We start from the raw sequence: 15,882 nt of genomic DNA, 5'->3' as shown, positions 1-15,882 counted from the left end.
CTCCTCAATGGCTGCACTCCTTCCCTGACCAGTGGCATTCATCTGCTCGGACCAAGTCACCGCGCAGGGAGTCTTCATCACGGCACAGGTCTCCAAGGGTGCGTTCCCGATCTCCATCTCCATCTCCAGGGCATTCCACGGCAGCTGAGTGCCAGCGACAGAGGTGGTCTCCGTTGACATCGCGGCACCAATCCCGGTCTCCTGCGCCGAGGGCTTCACGTTCAGAGAGGCGGTACCTCAAGCACTTTGGGGGAGACCCTGCCCCAGGACTTTGCCACCATCCTGGAGGAAGGTAGAACGCTGGCTAGAGCTGCCCTGCAAGTGGCCTCTGATGCAGCGGATTCAGCTGGGAGATCCATGGCCTCGGCTATCTGCATGCACAGGTGCTCATGGCTTCAGTCTTCTGGTCTGTCCCAGGAAGTGCAGCAGTCCATTCAGGACCTCCCCTTTACGGGAGTACTCTGTTTTCAGACCAGACAGATGCTAAGCTCCACAGTCTGAAGGATTCGAGGGCCACACTGCACTCCTTTGGGCTCTTTATACAACTCAGGCCTCGAGGCGTCAGTTCTGCTCCCAACAGCAGCTGCCGAGATACCATCCCCTACGTTTTGCCCCCTACAGATGAAGGGACAAAGACAGAGGGTTTAGGAGGTGCCGATCAACTGCGGCTTCCGCTTCATTTGCCCAGCGGGGGCCTTCCAGGCGCTCGAACGGCCAACGCCAATCCTTTTGAAGGTGCGCCCGAGGACAGCATTCCAGTCTCGAGGTAGGATCCTCCTTCCTGTCCGTTCCTCAGCTGACTCACTGCCTTCCTATCCAAATGAGCCAGAATACATCGGACCGTTGAGTCCTTGGCATCATCTCAGCAGGATGTGTCCTACAGTTCCCCCCCCACCCCCACCCTCCCTGTCCTCCTTCAGGGACCTCTCTCACAAGCAACTTCTCATGCAGGAGGTGGAGAATTTTCTCAGTCTAGTGGCTATAGAGGAAGTTCCACCAGACATGAAGGGGAAAGGGTTTTACTCCCAATACGTCCTCCTCCCCCAGGTGAAAGGGGGTCTCAGGCCCATTCTAGACCTGCATCATCTCAACAAATATCTCGAGACTGAAGTTTTGCATGGTCTCCCTAGCCTCCATCATCCTTTCCTTGGATCCAGGAGACTGGCGTGCCACCCGTGACCTAAAGGACATACTTCCGTATTGCGATTTTCCCAGGACACAGATGTTTTCTCTGCTTTGTCTTGGCCTGTTCCCAGTACCAGTTCACGGCTTTCCCCTTTGGCCTCTCTTTTGCCCTGAGAGTGTTTACAAAGTGCATGGCAGTGGTGGCTGCACACCTAAGGTGCCAAGACATGCAGATGTACCCATACCTGTATGACTGGCTAATCAAAGGCGGGTCCCAGTCTCAGGTCTGGAGCAGCCTAGACCTTGTATGCATCACCTGTTGCCATCTGGGACTGTAAATAAACAAAAATCAACATTAACGGCAGTGCAGCGGATAGAGTTCATTGGGGTAGTTCTGGACTCCATTCAGGCCAAGGCATTTCTACCACAGCCTTGCTTTGAAGCCATGTTAGGCATTATTACACACCTTTGTGAGTGCCCTACCACAACAGCCAGATCTTGTCTGAAGCTGCTGGGCCCTATGGCGGCTTGTACGTACGTGGTAAAGTTTGCACGCCTATTGCTCTGACTTTTCCAGTCATGGCTGGCCTTGGTGTGTGCCCCGAGCAGACACCCCCTGGACGAGTGGTTACGCACCCCTCTCCCCCAATGTTCTGTCCTCACTGTCCTCGCTTAGTACTGCAGGGATGCCATTCAAGGAACTAGCCCCCTTGATCACGTTGGTGTTGGATGCTTTGGATTTGGGGTGAGAGGCCCGTGTCAGTTCCATCCACAGTACTCAAGGGGTTTGGTGGCAGGAGGAGTGAGAGATGCACATAAATGTAAGAGAGCTACGGGCGATATGCCTGGCTTGTGGGGTGTTCCTTCTCTTCATATCGGGCCAGGTAATGCGGATTCTGACGGACAATACTGCCACAAAGTACTATATTAACAGGCGGGTGGTGGGGGGAGCTTGCTTGCCAGCCCTTTGCCGGGAGATCATGTGTCTATGGAACCTTGCAGTAAGACATGACTTTCACCTCTCCCCTCCCAGGCATCAAGAACAGCGCAGCAGACCGCCTTAGCAGGTCCTCCTTACCCCGCCACGAGTGGTCACTCCACCTGAAGGTGGCCGGTATAATTTCCAGAGGTGGGGTTCTCCCCAAGTGGACCTTTTTGTGTCCAAACAGAACAAAAAATGTCATGAGTTCTGTTCGATTCGCAGGCTCGATGAGGGGTCGGTGTCCGATGCTTTTCTCTTGCAGTGTATGGGGGTTCTGACGCATTCCTGCCCATTCTGCTGATACATAGAGTCCAGCTGAAGATCGAGGGACAGGGCGAATATTATCCTGATTGCACTAGCATGGCCCTGCCAGCATTGGTTCAGCCCGCTGCTGGAGCTGTCCATCACCTCCCCGCTCGAGTTGCCCCGGTGGCACTATCTCCTCTCCCAGAACCGGGGTCAGCTTCTGCACCCAGATCTGGAGTCTCTGCATCTGACGGCATGGAGACTGGATGGCTGAACCCAGAAGAAGAGGCATGTTTTGCTGAAGTCATCAGTTTCAGGACTCGTGGAATTAAATTGGAAGCTCTCTCTCTGTCCTTTGTTTGAAAGGATCACAAATCTTTAACAGAGATCTTTTGTTCCAGCTGTTCGGCAGGCATTTGAGTTAAATAACATAGTTATTAAAAAGTAAACAACTGCAGAGTTTTGAAGTCTGAAAACTCTTCCTCTCTTGTGCAATTTTATCTTCCTTTTTATCTGCAAGTCGTTCACTTGCTAGATTCCCACGGTGCCCATAGTCTTCAGGAAAAATAGAATAGAAAATTTCTCATGTAAAAAACCAAGCAGATAAAAACCATAAGATTGTCAACCCTTCTGCATAAAGGCCAAAGAGTACAGAAATTCAAACTCTTTCCTTTTACAGTAGCTTTAAGATGGTGTAATAAATGCACGTTTACAAAGTTAGTTGATTGTACTGACCGCTGAAACAGCTACAACCACTCTTGAGTCAGATGAGCTGCTTTTGGGGAGATACCAATTCCTTAACAAAGGGGAAGTTGCTGTTAGAAACATGCAGGTGAACAGTAGTTCAAAATAATAATAAATAATTCTCATGGTGAAGGTTTATTTGCCAAACTTGTAAGCAGGGGCAGCTTCAAAGAAGGCTGTTCTTGTACAGTAAGTTGAATGGAACTTTCCTTGTTGTTAGAAAGGATACATTTTATTCTACTCTCCAACCGTGCTGTTCATTCCATTTTAGTTTAATATTTTGAAGATGGATGCTTTATCAGTGTTGCTCATATGGCACCCAGTACTACAGTATCTTAGTGTCTCATAGCCTTGAATGCACTTTCCTCAACGTTTCCTCTGTTATGTAGATGAGAGAACCTGAGACAAAGTGAGAGTGTCACAGTCCAAGATCATATAGGAAATCTGTGGCAGAGCAAGGAGTTGAACCTGGCTCCTATGTTAACACTTGAAACATTGGACCATCCTTCTCTAAAGCCTATGCTAATATTTGGTTTACCCTGCTGAACACTCCTAAGGCCAGCATCATACTCCTAAGTCAACATTTCTTTTAGGGCTGTCAAATGATTTAAAAAAAAAAAAAAGACAATCATGAGATTAAAAAAATAGGATGAATTGCAGTTTTAATAGCACTGTTAAACAATAATAGAATATCAATTTAAATGTATTATAAATATTTTGGATGTTTTTCTACATTTTCAAATATATTGATTTCAATTACAACACAGATTACCAAGTGTACAATGCTCACTTAATATTATTTTTATTACAAATATTTGCACTGTAAAAAAGAAAAACAAAAGAAATAGTACTTTTCATTTCACCTCAGACAATCTCTTTATTGTGAAAGTGCAACCTACAAATGTAGAATTGTTTTTTAAAACTGCACTCAAAAACAAAACAATATTAAAAACTTTAGAGCCTGCAAGTCAGAGCACGAAGGGGCATATGAATGTGTGGCATATCTGGCACATAATACCTTGCAATGCTCGCTATAACAGTGCCTGTTCTCCCTTTCCAGTGGCATAAATAAGAAACGGGCAGCATTCTCTCCCACCAATATAAATAAACTTGTTTGTCTTAGCGATTGGCTAAACAAGAAGTAGGACTGAGTGGGCTTGTATGAGGTGAATTGAAAAATACTATTTCTTTTGCTTATCTTTTTTACAGTATGATTAATCATAACTGTTTTTTAATCTAGTTAATTTGTTTTGTGTTAATCACATGAATTAACTGCAATTAATTGACAGCCCTAATTTCTGTGCTGTTTTTTAACCAGTTCTGATGAAAACCATCCAGTCAATTTTATTATTCAGTTTTTAGTCTTACTGACTGATTGCAAAAGCCCTGTTAAAGCTGCTGTATTACAGGTGTGCTGACTGCTAGGATTGCATTCAGTTCCCATCATTTGAAGTTGCTGAATTCTTTCTGGGAGCAAGGGTTTCCCCATGCAGTTGGCTTTATAAGATTGGGCCCTAAAGCATTGTTCTACCTATATCCTTTTACTGTTTTCGTTTGGAAGACCAGGAAATTTTTTGACTCAAATATTTCATCTTCCTAATTCCTGTAAATCACTTTTGTTCTACAAGATCAAATTAACTTATTATAGATTCTTTATAGCTCTGCCAATTTTCAGTCTTAGAACATGCACATATCTGTTTGGTTAATGTGTGGTAAGAACACAAGCCCAGGGAGTTCTCGTTCAGACTCTGACACACTCTGTAGCCTGGATCAGGACACTTAGCCTTTCTGCTTCAGTTTCTTAATCTTTGAAAGGAAGACAGCCCTTAATTATCTTAACAGAGGTTTGGGCTGTTGAGCTTGTGTTGTTGGTAAGGAGATTATTATTTTATTAATAAGAGGGCTTTTTTGCTTTGCTCTGAAGCAAGTAGTAGTGGCTGCTGCTGCTGTAGTCTAGATAAGGGGTCCAGACTGACTAATGGTCTTGTATGGCAATTCCAATATTGTGTGGTGAACAACAAGAACGTGCGCTAGGTAGAGGAAGACAAAGTTCCTGCATAAATGAGGTTCTTCCTGTTTAAGTTTTGTTATTTTAAGTTAAATACTCTAAACTCCCATTTGACCAAGACTTCAGTGGCTTATATACTTGTGAAATTTCCAGAATAGTAGTGACAATGCAAGGAAATAACATACCCGAGGGGCATATGAATCAGTCAGGTGGAAAGCTGATTAGAAGAGATAAGGAGAACTGCTTTTCATGATCATGGAATCCCTCCCTGCTGAGTGCCAAGATGGAAAACGTAAGTTCCTCTGACTCTTTCTTGAGCAGTGGAACCTCTCCACCTTAGACTTCCACATTTTGATTGCCACCTCCTATTTTCCTGCCCTTTTTTCCCCTCTACTCTGTTGCTGATATTGAACTGATACTCTAAAATCTGTTTTTCCACAGTCACTCAACAACTTGTGGGAGAGCGGAGCGGGTGCGCACGCGTGTTTGCATGTTTGCTCATGGTTAAGGCTCTGGACTGGCTCTGGGGGTTCAGTTCCTGGTTCTAGTACAGTCATCCTGTGGAACCTTAGGCAAATCATTTCATCTCCTTGTGCCTGTTTTTCATCTTTAAAATTAGCATAATGCCTCCTTTCCCCTACCATTTGTTTATTTAGTTTGTAAGCTCTTTGGAGCAGGGATTGACTGTTATCAGTTTGTACAGCACCTAGCACATTAGGTTACTGACCTTGTTTGGCATCTCTAAATACTCCTATATCATAAATAGTAATAATTAGTTCTTAGTGTGTCTGTTTCACAGATCTTGAATTGATTACCCATGTTAAAAAGGCTTTATAGGTCTCAGGTCTGTGTTGAATGTCTGCAGATTTTACTAGATAATACAGGTAGATTCACCTTAATTTGTGTTTAACATGCTGCACAGCATTTTAAATGGAAAATCTATTCATCCTCCTTAAGCTTCCTATTTGGTTGCTATGTCCAGTGCTATACAGATATTCTTTTATTTCAAAAAAAGAATGTTTATCTTGTAAATGACAATCCATTGAAAATTCCCTTTCCGGATCAACATCTAAAAACAAGTATCTGCAGCAAACGGTATTTGGACAGTGATTTGCTCCCATTGGGGAATAAGCCACTACAATATAAATGTGTTAAATTCACCATATAGATCAATGTACATGTTTGGGGGTAGATTGGAAGGTACATATTTGTGTATCCCCAAGTTGCATGCCTGTGAATGTCAATGCAGGCACAAGACTACGTGTACACGTAAATCAGGATGTGTGCTTGTGTTTTGGTAGTTCATGTAAGCAAGTTGGGGACATGCTAATTTAGCAGGTGTGCTTTGGAAAACTTGGTCCCTTATCAGCAGTATACATGTAAATAGTAAACTTCTTTCAGTATGTGTAGAAACAACAATTATGCCATAATTCAGCAAGATGATGCAGCTAAGGTCAAATGAGTGGCAGAAAATCTATGGAAAGGTGTGTTTTTGTTTTAGTTGGTTTGGTTTCCCCTCTCCCTAAGTGTTGACCATTAGATATCTGTTTAGATGAAAGATTCCTGAACTATGACTAATGATCTGCATTTTACTTTCAACTAGCTGCCGCAACCTCCAGAAACGGAAAGCTCTGTAGAGGTGTGTCGCCCACCTATATTTGTAAAACACAAATATTGGTGTTTTAAAGTAGCTATGGTTAAATGTTTTTCTCGTTGGTAAAATGTGTGTTATTGTGTCTTATTCAGTGATGTAGACACAGGGAATTATTCAGCTCTGTTGAAATGGTCCAATCTAGTATAAAAATATTCTTGCCAATGGGAAAAAAAATCAGTCTCTTACCACTTAAAAACATATTCTCGTATAGCACTATTAAGAGCCCCAAAAGAGCAAAGACTGAAACTTTCAAAGCTGTGCAGGTAATTCAGCCATCCGTCTTCCATCTTTAATGGAGGCACTACATTGAAAGTCTCAGCTCATATGCCTTGTGTTTAAAGAACTAGGCTTCATTACTCCCACTTTTATGGATCCAAAGTCCTTTTATCTTGTATGTTAAAAGTATGAGGGTGGGGAGGGGTGAGAAAATAGGGGAACTTTACGCAAGTTCCACAATTCAGAATAGTTGAATATTGCTGTTCTAAAATGTTTCAGTGAAATAGTAATGTTGTCTTCATTACACAACAGGGTTAACACCCATTTGGATGAATCTGTTCATATTCAACTATTTATCCACCAGAAACATAAGGACTAGAACTTTCTTTCTTTTCTTTTCTTTCTTAATGAAAGTTTGAATTCTTTTTAAACTAATGAGGGAACCAAAGATGTGGTTGGCACAGAGTATACCACTGCCTACCAGATCAGTTTTGCTCCTGGTTAAAGCTATACGGAAGTTTAAGTCTAGCTTGTTTTCAATTGCCTCAATTATGTAAAGAATTTTATGTGACAGCAGTTTTATGTATCTGTTGTAAGTGCATGAAGAGAAAAATGCAGTTTACAGTACTTTAGCACTTTATCATATGTAGTGTTTGTGGAGCAGTGTTTCAATGTATACCTAAGTGCTGAATGGTCACTGAATGAATTCAGTGAGACATGTGAGAGAGAGCCTTCTAGTATTACATCAGTTTTAATCTGTTTTAATCTTTAGTAAATTTTAATCTGTAGTAAATTTCTGAAAATCAACCTCCTTCAGAAAAGAAGAGCCATTTGGCTTTCAAAATTATAAACCTGCCATAGTATTTACTCTGCACAGCAGAACAAAAATATGTTGAAAGCCTCAAACAGAACTGAGGCATTGGCATTGGGTTTATATGCCAAATGTCTTCCATGATCTCAAGAGACCAGACTGACTCATTGGCTAGAGTGAGGTGTGTCAAAATAATGACATTTCCTCCAGAAATGGTTTTGTGTGTGTGTATGCATGGATGTAATGCACGTATGAGTTGCCAAGATCCTGGCCTCTTTTTTTTTTTTTTTTTTCTTTTCCCTGTTTTGTTATGCGTTACTGTGACATTAAATGGAAACTTTGTGTTTAATTTTATTTTAAAATATGTACAAACATTTAGCAAACGTGCATGCCCTGTGTAATTTGATGGAGAGCATCAAAGGTGACCAGTTAAGTGTAGATAAGCCATGAAACTTTTAATAAGTTTCAGTTGACCTACCTTCCCTCCCCCATTGCTCTCAGTTTTATGACTTCTCGAATTTTCTACTGTTTAGTTATTGATTCTGAAGATATTAGTGTCTCTTTAGTATTATACTTTAAAACAGAATTTCTGCATGCTCAGCTGGAGCTTGATCAAAGTCTACTACAGAGGCAGCTGGAAGATCATAAAAGGGTATGTACAGTAGTCTGGTATATTTACTGCTAATTGTCGTTACATTTCCTTCCACCTCTCCTCTCCTTTTTTTTCTTAAACAGTTACAGAAAAAATATGCAGGCAGCAAAGTTCATGTGAAAAATGTATTTGACTAATTTCAAAAGGGAACTTATTGTCAGTTTTTGAAAAGCTCAAACTTGTATTTCGACTAGTTAAAATTGTAAAGTAGTTGAAGATACATCTTCAGTTAAAATTAAATTGAAAATGTGTGTGTATGTTCCCTCGGTTGCTTTGGAAAATCTCCGCTGCAGCGGCTGGTCTGATTTTTCTTTCACACTACTGTAATTTGGGAGGTACTCCCTTGAAACTGGTGATGCTACACCATTGTAAAGCCAATGTGAAAGGATAATCAGGCCCACAGAGTTGACTTGCCTTGCCAGAAAGTACCTCTTAGCTTTATAGTTAAGCAGTCTTCAAAATCAGTACTGCAAGTAGACACCAATACATTGTGGTGTTCTCACTTTTGCCTGCTCCTGTAGTTAAGCTGCTGTTATTGTAGTACTTGCTTCTGAACTGTATCACTGCCTTAATCTTGCATTTTAATTGTAGGGTATATGTAAATGCACAATATCTTACTGCTGAACTCATCCAATAGAAAACACTTTCTAATATACACATAATACCTAATCTATCTATACTATGCATGGACTATAATAACATTTGTATAACGCTTTCCTACTGCTTACCAATAGCTTAACTTGATGCTAAATACAGAGAAAACTGAATGTCATTGAACTTTTCTAGGTAGCATGTTTTGTATTTCTTAATATGGTCAAACATCTGATATTTCTTTGCGTATTGTAAACATCAAAATGCTATATAATACTAACAGTATGGTTAAAGAAGTTTTCTTAAGCCAATTGTTACAGCTGAATTAATGACCATATTTGGGAAAATATTTTTTCTCCCCTTTTATTCAGCTCATGTTCTCATGTGCTTGTTAGATAGCTCAGTGCTTTTGAATATTTACATCAAGAAAATAATGAGGTTTTCCTCGCCAGCACTATTGAAGATGAAAACACATTTCCAAGCCTTCGCAACTCTGGATGAACATTCTACCAGAAATTGAAATAGCTTGCTATGGTCTCATCTGCTTTCTCTTGCTATCATACTCTTTTATGAGTGTCGCCATTTTAGATGTAGTCGAACAATAGTAAGAAGATGTTTGCGACAACAGGCATACCAAGAAATTCCACTTGAGCTTTTCTCTTGGCTGAAATATTTTGACCACTAAACTTTAGTCATCAGCCTTTTTTCCGATTGGCTCGAAATAAAGGCAAAGTATCTATAATCTAAAGAACAATCGTTAACCTTTAGAAGATGACAGGGTGGGGTGAAGTTTATTAAATGATGATATTCATAGTGAATGTGTTTAAAGATCTTTCGTAGGTATTAAAAAGTACCATTTTAAATGCCAGTTGCTTTGGCAACTGCTAGTTAATTTAACAGAAGAGAAAGCGGTAATGTGAAAAACCCATTGTAACTTAATTTTGGTATAAAGGGTGTAAATGTCAAGTTTCCTATCTAATGAGTGCACATGTGGAAGACAGCATAGTTTATTTTTTCACCTGGCTTGACCTTGTTCTGTCGTGCACCTTTCACTGCTTGCAAAACAGAGCAGCTGGAGTGGTGAAAATCACTGCAGCATGTACTAGAACAATATCTTGTCATTGTCAGTCAAAATATTTCACACGGTGTGGTTTGGGAAGGGGGGAGGAATTGAACTAGTCCCCTGCCTCTTTTATACTTTTACAGGACATCCCAATCAATGATCAGAAATACAGGCACCTTGGAAATAATGATCTTTTCCTAGGATCATTTTGCTAAGTAACGTCTGGGAGGAGCACATCACTGGCAAGGCCTTCTTTTAAGGTTTATTTTGACTCTTACCCCTCATATGAAGCCAATTGCAGAAGGACAAAATATGGCTCCTATTTAGCAACTTTTGTGCTAATAATATATGGGAATAATTTTGAAGTCTGATGCTGGATGCACAGTGACCGAGGCAAAGGGTTATAGCCATTGTGCATTCAACGTAGGAATTATGCTAGAAAAGGATGCACTGTTCTTCAGCACATTGGGGATAGCCTATAACTTCCCAAAAGTTGTTACAGGATTTTTAACTTTCAGGTAAGTTGCCCCCTCCTCCCTATCATTCGTTGAAGAGAGCCCAATTTAAAGTGTTTTTCTCCCAAAGTACAAATGACTCCTCTTTTTACACTGCATATTTTAATGGGTCTGTTTCATTATTTTTCACCTGGGTTTTAAAAAGTACTTCTGAAGTTTTTAAACAAAGGCTTCACTGGTAGGGCAGATGATGTCAAGCTATGTTGTTAGTGACATTTTGGATGTGTCTGGCAAACTACATTACTTGGTGTATGAACTATAATACAATGTGCAGGATGAATTTTGCCACTTGAGTTCAAGCTCATTAGGATACTTTGCTTTGTTCTGTGTTTGGATTTTTTCCCCTCTCTTCCTAAAATCATTCTTTACTTAAGTCTCAACAATATTTATTTGAAATATACTCCCTGACCAATAATTTTACAATTGGTTGTTTCTCTCTTTACCTATAAAAGGCTCTCAAAATACCTGTTGCACCTGTTCATTGCTGGACATGCTACCAACTCTTGTGTTAGCAAAATAACTACACAGCTTGCAGACCTAGTGCTCAGTTGTGGTCCCAGCTGTGTCAATGGGAATTTCTTCCTTGACATCCGTGGGAACAGCATTGGGCCTATTCATGGCTTTTCAGATTCTGAGAGGTGTCGCACTCCACTGATGAGCTGCATGTGCTCAGGGTTCCTTTACCCACAATAGAACATTGCTAGTGGACTTCTGACTTTGAATATAGTTGAAAGGCTACAGGTTATTGGAGAAATGGTGCCCTGCAACATGTAAGATCCACATTCTAGGATGCTGGCTGGTCAAAATGACCATTTTGTATTTGCTGCAGGGAAGATGCTGTGCTTTTTATTCACTAAACTAAAGAGTTGGAAAGCAGTAAACTGTTAATGGAGCTGGGATTATACAAAGAAGGGCACTGTCAACTAATTGTAGTTATTTGGGGATGGGAGGGTGTTTCAGCTCTTTAATGTTTGCAAAATGGAGTGTGAGGAGGTAGGATTATTCTCATAATCAGATGTTATTTTAAACCATGACTTTATTCTTTCTCTCACTCAGTGCCCTTTGCCAGGGTTCTAACTGTCCCCTGGTCCTCTCCACTTTGTGCTTTTGTCTCACAAATTCCACGTCTGTTTTAAAGTTAAGCCCTGGGTCCTTTTTAATGGACACCCGTAAAAAAAAAAAAAAAAAAAAAGGCACCTTTGGAATAAAATCTCAATATTGCACAAGCTAGACATTTTTAGCATATCGTGTGAACTTTAGCTATTGCGGGTATTTGGTACCCATGATCCTCATTCTCGAGGCTTGTGGGATGGATATATATAGTGACCAGGCCTGTCCGAAATATTGTAGGATGTTAAATTAAGTTTTATTTCTGACCCTTCATGATTTCAATTCCTTCTCCACCTGCTACCTTACCTTAAAAGTAGGCCAATTATAAGACCACTCCTACTTCTCTTTGACTGTTTATTCATTTGTGCATTAAACTCAAAATACTGATTTCATTATCCTGTTTGAATAAAGGGTGAGGCACTCAGGCAAGTTTTGGTCAACCGTTACTATGGCAACGTCAGACCTGCAGGAAGAAGAGAGAGCCTTACAAGTTTTGGCAATGGCCCATTGTCCCCTGGAGGCAGTAGCAAAGCTGGGGGAGGAGGTAGGACATACTGTTTGTTAATTAGTAATTCGTATGACTCTAGCCTGCCATATTGTCTATGCCTGTTTCTGCATAAGAAATGGAATGTTTTACAGGTAGAAGAAGTAGCTTTTCTTTTTCCCTTTGAGGATCTCCCCCCCCTTTTCCGTTCCCCATGCCTTTCTATCAGTGTCATAGAAAAGGACAACTTATTTCCATCCCTAAACAATGTGATTGGAAAGGAGTTCTACTGGTTTGCTCTTTTTTGAGGTAGCGTTGGTTTCAGAAATCATCCTAATGTTTTTTTGAGCTGCTTCGGATTGTCTTCACTTAACGCTGTAAAGATGAGCATGGTTTGTCTGTTTTGATAATTTAAAATGTTTTTATTCATATGGACTTTAGGAGAAGTCAGCAAATTTCTAATCTGCAAAAACAAATACTGCTGTTGAAAGAGAGTACTTTAAAATTAAATGTAGAAATGAACTTAATTTTTTTCTGAGCTGAGCATGGCATGACTTTTTTGTATTGTTCACAGTTTTTGCTGTATCTCAGATCTCTGCCTTGATTCAATTTCCTTAGTGTACATTTTGGATAGTAAATTTTGCTGTAATTCATGCTCATATTTTCATGACTAGTGGAAAAATTACTCATGAGAACAGTCTTATTTAACCATCTCTAAAACAAGTCAAATCTCACTGCTGCCTAACGGGGCGCTGTCAAAGTTGATGGGTGCCACAGTAAAGGCAAATACATTTAGTTTTAACTTTTTGTTAAACCCTGCCTGATATTATTGGAATTTTTATCAAAACATGATTCAGTAGTTTTTCTCTTTAAAATAAATAAAATGCCAGCACCCCATTAAAAATGAGTTAATACTTTCTGCATTTCTTGCCTCATATAATATACAACCTACTCCTCTCTGGACTTTCTGAAACCAATATACTTTACACCTATCCATGCATAATGCCAATATTTATCTTACTTTTTCATTGACTAGATCTGGCTCCCTTGTCTCTCCCTTCCATTGACTCCCATTTGCCCAATGTATCAAGTCTAAACTAATCACCCTTGGTGTTTAAAGTTCTGCACAATGCTGCCGTGGCCTGTCTGGGATCTCATGTCTTGCCTTTTCCTCTTCTCTCCACCAGTGATGCAAATCCTTCACAGCCCCTTTGTGTCCTGCTTTCCACTTCCATCTTCTGTGCTGCCTCCTATACATGAATTACCTTCCTGTACATAGCCCCCTTTCACCCTCTCCACTTTCAAGTCATTGTTAAAGACTCCTTTCTTCCATGCAGCTATAAATACTAGTCCATGTCAGACAGTTTTCCTTCACAACATAATTTCCTCAAACTCTCGCATTCAAAGTAAGGACATGGTTTCCATTGAGTCTCCCAATGCATGTTATCTAGACTGTATGAGCTCTTCAGGGGAGAACTTGTCTCTTTTACAGAGTTAAAAACCTGACTGACACTTAAATTTATTCACAGTGTTAGTTTATTAGGATCTAATATAACATTTTACTCTTCTTTATTGGAGAATGAGTTCTGTCCCCTCATAGAATGAAGGGGTGTGTTCCTGAGTCTCAACCATTTCTTGTGATTTACCTTTATAGGAGGAAGCTCTGGATCCAGTTCAATGAGTCGAGGTGAAATGAGTTTGGCCGATGTCCAGTGTCATCTGGATAAGGAAGGTGCATCCAACTTGGTCATAGACCTCATCATGAATGCCACCAGTGATAGAGTATTTCATGAAAGTATTCTGCTAGCCATTGCCCTTCTGGAAGGTGGCAACACTACTATACAGGTAAGGAAATGGATAACAGTGAGCTGATAACTAAAAACGTCAGCAATTGAAATGCCTTTTCTAGAATCCAAGAAACTAACCGTGGTTTTGAGCTATGACTAGATAATCCTAGATCTGAAGTACTGGGAACTGCTCGCTATGTACTACTTTTGAGTATTGCAATATTTCGAGACTTGTTTTCACCAAGGCCCTTTAACTTAAAAGTAGCTGGGTATCACTAACTTCTAAAAGTTGGCTTTGTACATAATCTAGGGTTTGAAGTTGTTAAGGCAGTATAGGAGAATGCCTCAAAATGGCATTGCCACTTAAGTCTTTGGGACTACTCACATGGGTAAAGTTAAGCAAGTGTGTAAGAGTTTGCAGGCCTAAGTTTCTGTTTTTATCTGGTTTAAAGTCAGAAAATACCTTACTTTGTGATTAAACCCCAAGTTATAGTTAATTCCTTGGTGGCAGTGTTGCTCTCATTGGCTTACATGCCTTTACATTTAGTTTGGTTTCTTTGACTGAATTAGAAGTTGGTGCCAACTGATTACACCTACCTGTCTTGGGGTTTGTGTGCAGTTTGATGTGCATACAAAAAAAAAGCTGTGTGTTTCAAAGGCGCAGTTAGTTTTGTTCTTCCACACGTGAACCAAAGCATTGCTGTCACTAAACAAGCTTACAAAGGTTATTGCGAAATATGTGATGCCTTATCATTGACTGTACACTATAATCAGGATCACTCTGTGTAGGACTTAATGCACCTGTATTTGGGCTTCTGAAAATTGCTTGGAAAGTGCAGAGTTTTTTTTGAGAGACGTTGGTACTTATGTATATTGTATAAATCAGTAGTTCCCAACCTTTTTCTCTCTAGGGCCACAGATAGCATTTTTACAACTCTGAAGAGTCACCAGTTTCCACCAGAAACCCCGGCCCCCCATTGCAGCCAGATGGAAGCCGTTCAGCGAGGAGGCTGCCTTCCTCCTCGCTGATCTCCTGTCCCCCTGGATGCAGCAGGGAAACCGCACGCATCCTGTATCCCCGTGCACTCCACCGAGGTCCCTAGGCAGTGGCTCCTTTCTGCAGCTGGGGGGATGGGAGATCAGTGCTTCCCTCCCTCTGGCTCCAGCAGGGATCTCAGCACCAATGGACCCAGACGGAGCACTTTGCCATACTCTCTGCTACAGCTAGGAGGAGGGAAGCATTAATTTCCCATCCCCTGGGCTGCAGCAAGGAGCCTTGCACCGGTCTTGTAGCCCCACGGCAATGCACTCTGCCTGGGTCCTTAGGCAGCAGCTCTCTTCTGCAGCCAGTGGGAGGGGAGTGGCGCGTCACTTTAAAAACCCCCACGGGCCGTGGGTTGGGAACCACTGGTATAAATAGTCTCGAGTGTGTTTTCCCACAGTATGAACAAAAATGTAATTTCATCCCTATCCTGTATCTGAACAAAAGCATCAGTCACTTGGTAGTGCAGACAGTCATTTTGAAACAGTTGTTTACTTTTTTTCTTTTAGAGAAGTAAATATCAATTAAGTATTTCTCAGCACTTCAGGTAATTGACATGTTTAGGTTTCTATCTTAGTGTCACTGCTATAATGCATTAATTTGTAGAGCTATGATCTCCAGTATGTTACATCCACTCCCCCAGCCTTTTGACTGTTTGTGCCTTATGGATTGTGAGATTTCCAGGGCAGGGAATATCTTTCTATGTGTTTGCACAGCACCCAGTACAATGGGCCCTGATTCTGATTGGGCCATTTCAGCAGTTCTCTAACTAACGCTTGATGATGATGATAGACCAGCTGACTTTTTATAACTGAAACACAAGTTTCTTCTTTGAGTGCTTGCTCATGTCAA

General features: G+C 41.0%; 1 protein-coding gene across 1 annotated transcript in view; it reads left to right on the top strand.

Annotated features, from left to right (window-relative positions):
• ITPR1 (inositol 1,4,5-trisphosphate receptor type 1) overlaps window positions 1–15,882 on the top strand; it is a 179,973-nt gene that overhangs the window by 75,704 nt on the left and 88,387 nt on the right. The window contains exons 35-37 of the mRNA XM_067544403.1: window positions 8,388–8,438; window positions 12,129–12,261; window positions 13,856–14,046. Of these exons, the coding sequence (XP_067400504.1) occupies window positions 8,388–8,438; window positions 12,129–12,261; window positions 13,856–14,046 (375 nt within the window). The remainder of the gene's footprint in view (window positions 1–8,387; window positions 8,439–12,128; window positions 12,262–13,855; window positions 14,047–15,882) is intronic.

This window comes from Emydura macquarii, unplaced genomic scaffold (assembly GCF_026122565.2).
Source record: "Emydura macquarii macquarii isolate MOO-44397 ecotype Brisbane River unplaced genomic scaffold, CSIRO-AGI_Emac_v2 contig_968, whole genome shotgun sequence".
NCBI lineage: Eukaryota > Metazoa > Chordata > Testudines > Chelidae > Emydura > Emydura macquarii.
This window is presented reverse-complemented; position numbering and strand designations above follow the sequence as displayed.